The sequence below is a fragment of the Oncorhynchus tshawytscha genome, linkage group LG13 (genome assembly GCF_018296145.1).
Source record: "Oncorhynchus tshawytscha isolate Ot180627B linkage group LG13, Otsh_v2.0, whole genome shotgun sequence".
In the NCBI taxonomy this organism is placed as follows: Eukaryota; Metazoa; Chordata; class Actinopteri; order Salmoniformes; family Salmonidae; genus Oncorhynchus; species Oncorhynchus tshawytscha.
This window is the reverse complement of record NC_056441.1, coordinates 23,491,027-23,503,710: the sequence shown is the minus strand read 5'-3', so window position 1 is coordinate 23,503,710 and position 12,684 is coordinate 23,491,027. Positions and strand designations below refer to the sequence as shown.

Below are 12,684 nucleotides of genomic sequence, written 5' to 3'. Positions count from 1 at the left end.
TCAATCTCCACACGCACATACACAGATACATCAACCTCTCCATCAATCTCCACACACACATACACAGATACATCAATATCTCCATCAATCTCCACACACACATACACAGATGCCCTATCTGTGTATGTGTGTCCATCTCACCCCCTGTCGATCTCTCTCTCTCTCTTTCTCTCTCTCTCTCTCTCTCCACCTGCTGTTGTTTTTCTCTCTGTCTACCATAATTACAGAGGAACAACAGGAGATAGGCCAATAAAAGACACACTGTGCAGCAAGCTGGGATGGGGTATCACACACTCGCGAGGGAGACGGGGAGCCCACACACACACACACACACACAGACACACAGACACACACACACACACACACACACACACAGACACACACACACACACACACAGACACAGACACACACAGACACACACACACACACACACACACACACACACACACACACACACACACACACACAGACAGACACACACCCCCACCCCCTCAAACACACACACACACACAGACACAGACACACACCCTCACACACACACACACACACACATTTACTCTAGAGGAGAAAACCAAAGAGAGAGAAAGAGAGATAAAAAAAGAAGAAAGAGAAATGTTCTATCTCATCATTCAACAAAGCTCTAAGATGTTAATGTCCCAGGCTCCCACAGAAAGACATCACAGATGGTGATGCAACTACTGGCCATTCAATCTGATAGACGTCTGGCTGTTTCAGGAGCCCATGAAAGGCAGCATACACCTGTTTGAATAGATCCCATCTTATGAGAGAGGGAAAGAAAGAGATAAAGGAGAGTGAAGATAGAATGCAAAAAAATCCTCTGTGTACAGGGTAAATCACCAAATAATGCATGCAGAACAGAATTAGGCCGATACCTGCTAATTATCAAAATCCAGAAAAGAGACGTTAAATTCTACAACCACCTAAAAGGAAGCGATTCCCAAACCTCCCGTAACAAGAGAGATTAACCTAGAGAAGCAAGCTATTCCTGGAGTTCTGTTCACAAACAGACCCCACAGAGCCCCAGGGCAGCAACACAATTAGACCCAACCAAATATTGAGAAAACAAAAACATAATTACTTGACACATTGGAAAAGATTTACCCAAAAACAGCTAACTGAAATGTTATTTGGCCCTAAACAGAGAGTACACAGTTGATGAATACCTGACCACTGTGACTGACCCAAAATTACGGAAAGCTTTGCCTATGTACAGACTGAGCATAGCTAGGCAGACCTGGCTCTCAAGAGAAGACCAGCTTCGTGCACACTACCCACAAAATTAGGTGAAAACTGAGCTGCTGCCAAATGTATGACCTTATTAGAGACACATATTTCCCTCAGATTGCACAGACCCACAAAGAATTTGAAAACGTATCCAATTTTAATAAACTCCCATGTCTATTGGGTGAAATACCAGTGTGCCATCACAGCAGCAAGACTTGTGACCTGTTTCCACAAGAAAAGGGCAAAGAGTGAAGAACAAACACTCGTATTTTCCCTTTTGTACTTTGCACATCGTTACAACACTGTATACAGCTATAATATGACATTTTAAATGTCTCTATTCCTCTGAAACGTTTGTGAGTTTGATGTTTACTGTTCATTTTTGATTGTTTATTATCTATCTGTATTTGTGTTATCTACTTCACTTGCTTTGGTAATGTAAACATGTTTCCCATGCCAATAAAGCCCTTTGAATTGAATTGAGAGAGACCTTCTTTCTTTCATTAGTTTCAGTGTGTTCTCTGCCCAGTAGAAACCCAGGAGTAATCCAATTATGGGTCTGACATTTGAGAGGGAGATGGTGATATTTGGTTAGTTTCTCTCTTTCGCTCTCTCTCCCTGTGGGAGGGGAACACCTGGGGGTTCAGGTCATTCAGTTGTCACACACACACACACACACACACACACACACACACACACACACACACACACACACACACACACACACACACACACACACACACACACACACACACACACACACACACACACACATGCACACACTGTGTCATGCACACTCACACTCAGATGGACGGACACACGCACACAGACACATGTCGAACCCACAATGACATGTCATTCATACACATGCATCTGTTTCATGCACTTCTAAGAAGAGCAGTGATTCAGTATGGTTAGTGTGCCCTCTTCTGTCTGCTTTTGGCAGTGCATGCATCAGGTCCATTCACTAATCTACTGTACTGATCAGGCAGGTTTATTGGTTGATAATAAATCCAATAACTGCTAACAAAGGCTTGTCAGATTATTTATTGCGCAAATAAACATATAAAAAGAAGGGCTTGTTACTGATCACTGATATGTTTATTACACTGGTTCAGTTGTTACAATGTTTTCACACAGCTTAGTTTACCTCATAAATCATGATGACCTATGACCATCACAATCTGAAGACATTGCTGGGAGGTGAATTGAAGCATGACCCATGGAGGGGAAATGGTGTGAAGTTCTATGTGTCATTAATAACCAAAGTCCTACAGATGTGGGATCTTAATTTGATCACTCTGTTGCAGGAGAGCATTAAACGTATAGTGTGTTTGAGGTTTAAAAGGCTTCTGAATTTGATTATTTCCACAATTCAGAATTGATTTTCAATTACAAAAAATGTATCAACCTCTATAAAAAAAAATATTGATCATGATCAACATAATAATTCACATATCCTGTTGCTGCATAACTATTTTCCCGCTGTAGCAAACTGGCTCAAATTAAGATCCTACATCTGTACTGATTAATACATCAGTAGCATGTCATTTCAGCCATTATCCTTCCTCGACAATTACTCATTAAAAATCCATATACTGTACCAGTCAAAAGTTTGGACACACCTACTCATTCAAGGGTTTTTCTTTATTTGTACTATTTTCTACATTGTAGAATAATAGTGACAACATCAAAACTATGAAATAACACATATGGAATCATGTAGTAACAAAAAAAGTGTTAAACAAATCATAGTATATGTCACGACTTCTGCCAAAGTCGATGCCTCTCCTTGTTCGGTGTGCACCCAGTGTAAGACTCCTAGGCACCTACCCAGAGGTAAGTTACACCCCTTACCCGTTCCACAGCGGCCATGGTCACACCTGTCGATCGATTTCCTGACCGATCTTCCCCCATCACAGGGAAACACCACGATCCTGGTCATGTGGATCGGTTCTCTAAGTCCTGCCGTCTCCTCCCTCTGCCTGGTCTCCTTACGGCCCTACTGACTGCGGAGGCCTTGTTTACGCACGTCTTCCGGCACTACGGGGTGCCTGGGGATATAGTGTCTGATCGAGGTCCCCAGTTCACTTCAAGGGTCTGAAAGGCGTTCAGGGGTACGTCTGGGGGTCTCGATCAGCCTTACCTCAGGTTTTCACCCCGAGAGTAATGGGCAGGTGGAGAGAGTTAACCAGGATGTGGGTAGGTTTCTGAGGTCCTATTGCCAGGACCGGCCGGGGGAGTGGGCAGCGTTCGTGCCCCGGGCAGAGATGGCCCAGAACTCGCTCCGCCACTCCGCCACTCCTCCACTAACCTCTCCCCCTTTCAGTGTGTATTTGGGGCATCAGTTCCTTGGCATCATAGTCAGACTGAAGCTCCTGTGGTGGACGACTGGTTCCAGTGTGCGGAGGAAACATGGGACGCCGCCCCTGTTCACCTTCAGCACGCCGTGCTGCGCCAGAAAGTTGGTGCAGACCGTCCCCGTAGTGAGGCGGACTGGGTCTGGCTCTCGACCCGAAACCTGCCCCTCTGCCTGCCCTGCCGGAAGTTGGGTCCACGGTTTGTGGGGCCATTTAAAATCCTGAGGAGAGTGAATGAGGTTTGTTACAGGTTACAACTTCCCCCCATTAGCGCATTAACCCCTAGTTCCATGTATCTCTCCTCAGGCCAGTGGTGGTTGGCCCGCTCCAGGAGTCTGAGGTGCGGGAGGTTCCTCCGCCCCTTCATTCCATACTAGATTTGAGATGTTGGGCGAGGGGCCTCCAGTACCTCGTGGACTGGGAGGGGTATGGTCCGGAGGAGAGATGCTGGGTTCCGGTGGAGGACGTGTAGTATCCTTCCCTGCTGTGAGAGTTCCACCATCTCCATCCGGATAACCCTGTGCCTCATCCTCCGGGTCGTCCCTGAGGCCGGTGTTGACGCACTGCTGGAGTCACGTGTCTAGGGGGGAGTACTGCCACGACTTCTTCCGAAGTCGATGCCTCTCCTTGTTCGGGCGGTGCTCGGTCTTCTAGCCATCGCCGATCCATTTTTCATTTTCCATTTGTCTTGTCTTGTTTTTCCACACACCTGGTTCTCATTTCCCTCATTGTGGGTTGCATATTTAACCCTCTGTTTCCCCCATGTCTTTGTGTGGTATTGTTTATTCTGTTTCATGTTATGCAAACGTTAGTCTGTTGTGCTGGGTTATGTTAACCCGAATTGTTATTTCGTGTTCACTTTGCCGTGTGCTTTTGGTTCCCCTAAATAAAAGGCTCCGTTGGCTACCCAATATCTGCTCTCCTGCACCTGACTCCCTTACAGCCATTTACGCATACCTGACAATATATTTTAGATTTGAGATTCTTCAAAGTAGCCACCCTTCACCTTGATGACAGCTTTGCACACTCTTGGCATTCTCTCAAGCATGAGGTAGTCACCTGGAATGCATTTCAATTAACATGTGTGCCTTGATAAAAATTAATTTTGGGAATTTCTTTCCTTCATAATGTGTTTGAGCCAATCAGTTGTGACAAGGTAGGGGTGGTATACAGAAGATAGCCCTATTTGGTAAAAGACCAAGTCCATATTATGGCAAGAACAGCTCAAATAAGCAAAGAGAAACAAAAGTCCATCATTACTTTAAGACATGAAGGTCAGTTAATACTGAACATTTCAAGAACTTTGAAAGTTTCTTCAAGTGCAGTCGCAAAAACCATCAAGCTCTATGATGAAACTGGCTCTCATGAGGACCGCCACAGGAATGGAAGACCCAGAGTTACCTCTGCTGCAGAGGATAAGTTCATTAGAGTTAACTGCACCTCAGATTGCATCCCAAATAAATTATTCACAGAGTTTGAGTAAGACACATCTCAACATCAACTGTTCAGAGGAGACTGCGTGAGTCAGGCCTTCATGGTTGAAATGCTGCAAAGAAACCAATACTAAAGGACACCAATAATAAGAAGAGACTTGCTTGGAAATGGATGTTAGACCGGTGGAAATCTGTCCTTTGGTCTGATGAATCCAAATTCGAGATTTTTGGTTCCAACAGCCGTGTCTTTTTGAGACACAGAGTAGGTGAACGGATGATCTCTGCATGTGTGGTTCCCACTGTGAAACATGGAGGAGGAGGTGTGATGGTGCTTTGCTGGGGTCACTGTCTGTGATTTTTTTATTTATTCAAGGCAGACTTAACCAGCGTGGCTTCCACAGCATTTTGCAGTGATACGCCATCCCATGGTTTGGGATGAGTTTAACCGCAGAGTGAAGGAAAAGCAGCCAACAAGTGCTCAGCATATGTGGGAACTCCTTCAAGACTGTTGGAAAAGCATTCCAGGTGAAGCTAGTTGAGAGAATGCCAAGAGTGTGCAAAGCTGTCATCAAGGCAAAGGGTGGCTACTTTGAAGAATCTAAAATCTAAAATATGTTTGGATTTGTTTAACACTTTTTTTGGTTACTACATGATTCCATATGTGTTATGTCATAGATTTGATGTCTTCACTATTATTATACACTGTAGAAAATAGTCAAACTAAATAAAAACTCTTCAGAGTAGGTGTGTCCAAACACGACTGATACTGTAAGTATTCCTATAATTTACCACTGTGCGGCCTCTATAATAAGGCCTCTCATTGCTAATGTATTCACTAAAACATGAATTAAGTCGTAAAGGAGAGGGGCCATTTCAATAAAACACTGGGGCATATTCTGTAGGGAATAATATATGGTGTTACAAAAAGACACTGCTTCATTTTCATTGGGCACCAAATAGATGAAAATGGACTGAAACAGGGAGGGACTACCTGGGACATGTCCAATAAGAAACACTCATTTTCATTTTCTCTTGCAAACTATTCAAAACGCATCCATTTTGTGCCCTAAAGGTAGTTCAGTGGGCCTGATGTCATAAAGAAACTTAATCAAATGATCTTAATTAATCTATTAAGCTAAAGGTCAAATTACCATTTAAACTTTTTTTTAATGATTGGCTGTTAAAGTGATGGATATATTTAAAAAAATGTATAAAAAATGTTTTTTTATTTCCTGTAGTTTTGAGTGAAATCTGTTGAACACAGTTTTTTATGTCATTTATACTGTTATGGTAATATTGTTTATTTTTGTTTGTTAAATTTAGCCACAAAATGTCTCAATGTACAGTATGTCAACCAATCAGCTGAGCAGCCTGACTTGTTTGCACCATTTATTTGAACCATACAGTTTTTCAATTGATCATCGATCCAACAATGTTCAGGTCAACAAGAAAATACATTTCTCTGTTAGCACCTTATTTAACATCACACACATATTGTCCAGATACTGACAGTTTGTACTTGGTGGACTATAGCAGCATTCTAAAAGAAGAGGCTTCAGATGAGGCAGGTGAACCTGAAGCCATGTCACCTCTTCATCATTTATCATGAGATCCTCGCTGAGCTTAACAGGAATATGACTCTGAATATATTCAGCAACACCTCCCACATAGACATACCTGTCTTATTTATAGATGTTATATCCTTGTATTCCTACTGCTGTATCATCAAAGGTGCTGTCTAAGTGAGTCTCAGAAATGGCTAATATATTAATATTATCTAAGATTAGCAAATGAATTTTGTTTCTGAGGCTACATATATGTATACAAACTCATTTGAACCTTAAACACACAATGATAATAGGTTGTGTTACTAATCATTCTACTTCTGATAACAGTAAGAAGGAATTCATGGATTTTTGAGCAGATTATGTTCAGCAGATGCCTCTACAGCAGGGTGTAAGTAGGCCCATGATCTTCTTTCAGTTGTCTGTAGGGTCTTCATTAGGCCTAACCATTGGTTATTGGTTAGACTACACACTTTAGGCCTATGACCAAATCAGAATTAGTTTATTCTGCACCATGACATTTGAATTTGAAAACTCCACCCAAAAACGATATTTTGGTATTTGTTTCATTAGTGCATTGTTGATATAGTCCCAAAATGATGTGCATGTTAGCAATCAAGTTCTCAAGATATATAACCACAGAAAAAACAATGAGACATATATTTCCCCGGAAGTATAAATGTGAAGCATCCGCTTGGTGTTTCCACTTGTGAGAGGAAGCCAAGTGGCAGGCACTGGGTGAAGATGGAACAAGATGGATTTTGACCGATATTCTGCATTCTCATCAAAGAAACATTTGATCTAGAATCTGTTATGAACAGAGTCCCGTTGTTTAGGAGTGCAAATGAAAATTGAGTTATTGCGCACGTGCATTTCACAGAGTATGCGTTCGCTAACGGCAATATGCAAATATTTGCCAGAATGGCCAATAGGATCTTGCTAGCTTGTGCTTGGCTCTGCCCACCTCCTTGCTTGTTCTGCCCACTATTACTAATTTGTTCCCATTGGAGACGAAAGGCTGTGGTCTACACCTGCATTGCTTGCTGTTTGGGGTTTTAGGCTGGGTTTCTGTACAGCACTTTGAGATATCAGCTGATGTACGAAGGGCTTTATAAATACATTTGATTTGATTTGATTTGATTTGTCTATCTTGGGTTAGTTATAAAAAATCTTTGATATAACTTTCAAAATACAGAAATACAGCCAGTATGATGCTGTATTTAAAAAAAAGCACAAATCACTGTCATGTTCATTAATGACTCACAGACAGTCGTTGCCGGTCAACCCGTGCTCGCCCGCTCTCTGGCAGTTTCCGAATGCTTCCGGAGAGTCACCGAACAGAGACCCAGCCCCTCCCGAATACCATGCCCCCCTGCCCCCCTCTTCGCGTCTACAACGACTCTCTTTTCGGCTCGACTCGGAGGAGGAACCCGGCGGCCGCCCGGCTGTGCGTTTGCATTACCCAAGATGGAGGTTTGCTTATGGCGCTAGCATCTAGGAACGATTCTGTCAGTCCCGGTGTCTCTTGGCCTACGCTTTTCCGAGGAACGAACTGATTTTTGTCTTCCACCGCATTGGGAATTTAGTTGGGATCGCGGCTGTTGGTGGCCACCATCATGAGCTCTGGGGAAGGAGCTGATGAGACGTCAAAGGACGCAGCCGATATAGCGGCGTTCTTTAAATCTGGTAAGCCCGAAAACGGATCGGAGAGAGCAAAAGAGCCGTCCCGTAAAGGCGACATAGGGGTGGGGGGGCATTGTTCCCGGTTGAGCACTGTGTTTTCGGTGCAATTGTGGGGTGGGGGAGGTTTCAACTAAACATTCGCCCAGGTGTCCTTATTCGTTTGTAGAAGCGACAATGGATCATAAATGGGTGGCTGTTATGCAGACATAATGGTGAGGGCTGTCGTGCATTTGTTACACAGTCATTAAAATGTAACTAACCATGTCAACCAGCCATGAGAGCTCTCGACTCCCTTAGCAGCCCAACTCCGTCCACAGACATATGCTAAATAATGTTAGCTTGGTTGGCTTTTATAACCGACTCACCCCGAAATTAGCTAGCTATCGTGCTTACATTGGGCAAAGACAAAGACAATAGCCACATTAGATAGATAGCCAATATACTTGTGTACTACCATTGACGTTTATAAAAATAGATAAATAACTACATTAGGTGCGCTAGCTGGCTATGTTCAGAATCAAATATAGCTAGGTCGCTAACTAGGTAACCAAGGGACTGGGAAATCACAAACAGCTCACTGTCTGATTGCTAGCTATAACGTTAGAGACATATTTCATTGAAACCGCCGAACGTTAGTTGATTGTTACCTAAAACGTATGTAACGTATGTATAGTTTCCGTGCTGTCAAAATAGGAAACAATCGAGCGTGCTATGTAAACAATACCGTGGCATGCATTACTCAATCTGAACTGTGGCTAGGTTAGCTTGCTACCTAGTTATACGGTTTCCCCTATGACCCAATATGATCATATGATGCATGCATTTGATTTATATTGCAATGCATATCTTAAACAGTTCAGGTAACGTACTATTTGCTAAATTAGTAGTAGTGACTGCACAATGTGTGATTTCATGATAGATTAAATATGATCATAGTCATTTTCTCGGCTAACGTTAGTCATGCTAGCTAGCTGAGTGAGCTATGAGCAATCATCATTTCTGGATCTATCCTGATCAGTAGATGGATAACAGCTCGCCCGTGGATATTTGACATTCTTCAATTTCTATTCCATTATTCAATTCTGAATTCTAGACTGAAGAAGATCATTTATGTGCTTTGAATAAGGAGCTCATTTGGGGTTAGTGTTTATCATCTGTGGTGTATTCATTAGTCAGATTATGTTGCAAACGTTCTGCAATGGAAACCTTTTACTGTAGGAACCAAGCGGAAAAAACAGTAAACTGAACGAAACGGAGAGGGACCTACCTGAATTTGTCCAATGGCAACTGTACTTTGTGGCAAAATGTTTTCTGTTTGGAGTAAATGTTTCCATTGCAAAAGTTTTTAACAGACGAAATGTTGTGCAACGGTATCCGACATTCTGCCGATTCTGTTGCAAAACGTCTGTTAAACAAGCAGACTGATAAAACGGTGAGGGATGTACCTGAATTTGTCCATTTAAAAACATCAGTTTTGTTCTGTTTGCTTCCGTTTGGTTCTTAAACGCTAAACTGTTTCCGTAATGAATACACCCCATGCCTTTTGTGAACTAACACTCGCACTTGACTTTTTTCTACCTTACTGGCTCTGACTTTGCTGATAGCTACATTGAGGAAAATGTACTTACTGTGACAGCTAACGTTAGGTGGATCAACCACCTATCCCAATCTTAAGAGGAATGAAATGAAACAACAACCATATGCTGAAAATCAAATGGGACTTATCATTATAGCTTGATGATTTCATAGATTGGTTCTATGTATTGGTGCTGCATTATAGGCCTACATGACTACTGTATTGCACTAAACTACCACTGTAAAAAATCTATTACTTCGATCAATTAAAGGGTGGCGTTTGGGTTGATGGGAGGGTGACATTAACCCTTTGTGTGTTTGGTCAATGGCTCACTGGTCAGGCTAAACCTCAGTGTGAGGAGATGAAGGGGGAAGGTAATGGACGGCAGGTAGCCTAGTGGTTAGAGCGTTGGGCGAGTAACCGAAAAGTTGCTAGATCGAATCTCCGAGTTGACAAGGTAAAAATCTGTCGTTCTGCCCCTGAACAGGCAGTTAACCCACTGTTCCTAGGCCGTCATTGTAAATAAGAACTTGTTCTTAACTGACTTGCCCAGTTAAATAAAGGTCAAATACATTTTAAAAGGGAAGCCTTTGACTCCACTCAGTGTCTGTAGATAATAGGCCACATGGGAAGTGCTGGATCCTCATTATGACTGCAGTTACTTCCTCTGTGAAGATGGATCCAGTCTTCCTGCTTTGAGGGAGACATGATAGAAATTCCCAGTCTACAACCACATCCAATTTTAACCACCAGGCCCCTCAAACTCAACCCTGGACCTCAAAGCCAGTTCCACTGGAGTTTTTCATTGTTCCCCTCTAATTAGGGACTGATTTTAGACATGGGACACCAGGTTGGTGAAATGAATTATCAGGTAGAACAGAAAACCAGCAGGCTCCGGACCTCATAGGGTAAGAGTTGCCTAAACCACTTGTCTACCCTAACCTTAACCATTACCCACACCCTACCCCCTATTTCTTTTGAGTTGAAAAACTTCCTATGGAGATCGGTTAAAATGTTCATTTGTGCTTCCTTTAGCTGTTTGTCTGTACCAGCTGTTTTGGCGCTCTCGTAGAAGTAGCCCATAGGCACAGATCTAGGATCAGCTTACCTTCCCTCCCAACTTTTAGGGGGAAAAACTCAAAGCTGACCTTAGATCAGTGTCTAGTGTCATCTTTTGTGGCTGGATTATTATGGGTAATTATTATGGGGTGTCATTGCAGTGTTTTGATCCCCCTAGGGAGAGTTCTTGGTAAGCTGCAGAGCTGTGCCCTGTTATCACTGCGGGCAAACAAGCTCTGATTGACAGCTGAGCTCAGGTTGAGTCGTCTCTGTGTGCGTCTGTGTCTGTCTGTGTTTGTATTTGTGTGTGTGGATGCATGCAAATTGGAGCTGGAGAAGATTCAAGCCCTCTCACTCTACAGTCTGAAATCATCTCTATAATACGCAGCAATACTACAGGAACAGAGATAGTTCAAGTGAAGTGAAACAAGGAACTGTGTGTACTATTACGACGTCCTCATCTGAATTCATAATATAGTCTGAGTATACAAACCATTAGGAACACCTTCCTAATATTGAGTTGCATCTCCATCGGGGCATCGTGTACAGGTTCCAACATGTACAGGTTTAAGACCTGCCTGCTTAGTAGTGCCTAGCCATCGGGTATGTTTTTATCCTCACTCTCCCTCTCTCTGTCTTCCCTTTGTTTGTCTCATTCTTGTTCTCTCGCTCATTTCTATCTCTAACTCTGTCTCACTCTCTCTCGTTTCAGACGTTGTGAGGATCCAGCCTTACGTGTAAAAAGCACTCAACCGCCCCAGACTTTTGTTTATGATCGTTGTACAAGAATGTGTAAAGGATAATAGTTATCTTTGATCTGTGAATGGATGAGCTCACACACTCACTTACCTTTACGCTGAGCTATAGGAGCAGAGCTGTAACTAGGACCATGAGATGTCTCTCACTACATAACATGACTATGACTATAACATCATTGTAACATGACAGGATGACTATAATAAAACATGATGAACAAAGGTGACATATAATTCACCTTTATTGTGTTTAGCCTATGACACAACTATAACATGGTAATAACATTCTACTAACACGATGAGAGCATAACTACATAACTATAAGGAACTGCATCTCTCTCTTCTCCCAGCATGAGAAACTGAGCCAGAGCTCAAATTCTCCCCAAGCCCCCAAGCCCACACCAGAGAAATTAGTGAAAGAAAGTGGGACGACCTCTTTTTGGTGAGAGAAAGGTCTGTGTGTGTCGTATGTGTGCGATGCCAATTTAGCAGACTGCAAAATTCACACTAACTACCACAAACAAATCACTTGAGTAATGCTACACGGAATTGAATTTATTGATCGGTTGCTTAAATGATTGATATAGATTAATGAACAGAGGACTTGAAATACATTGACACCTGCTGGGATGTTAATAGCCTCTGTTTCTCTCTGCTTAATCAGGACTGTACACACCCTACATATCACTATCACACCTTATCAGTTGACCTGCTTCCTTATCTTGTTGCAAGGTGGTGACGCAATTGCGTGTCTGTGTTAATGTCTGTAAGGGAGGTCAGTACAGCTGCAGTGGGCCACACGGTAATGTGCTGTACAGGTAGGAGGCAGACATCACTTATACCATGGGAACAGACTAGTGCCACATACACACACAGTCCTTGTTCTGTGAAAGTGTAGGCTGTGTGTGTTTTCTCTTTGATATCAGCATTGGGATCAACACAGGAAAGATCTCTCTTTATTACTTTGACATTTTGTCTCTCGCTCTCCTTTCACTCTCTAATTTTTC

The 12,684-nt window shown here is 42.7% G+C and overlaps 1 protein-coding gene across 6 annotated transcripts in view; it reads left to right on the top strand.

The window, feature by feature from the left end:
- Positions 1-8,003: 8,003 nt before the first annotated feature.
- The window catches only part of LOC112265838 (triple functional domain protein), a 124,841-nt gene continuing 120,160 nt past the window's right edge, over positions 8,004-12,684 (top strand). For all 6 annotated transcript variants that reach the window (XM_042295437.1, XM_042295434.1, XM_042295436.1 and 3 more), the window contains exon 1: positions 8,004-8,290. In XM_042295437.1, the coding sequence (XP_042151371.1) occupies positions 8,221-8,290 (70 nt within the window). In that variant the 5' untranslated portion in view covers positions 8,004-8,220. The remainder of the gene's footprint in view (positions 8,291-12,684) is intronic.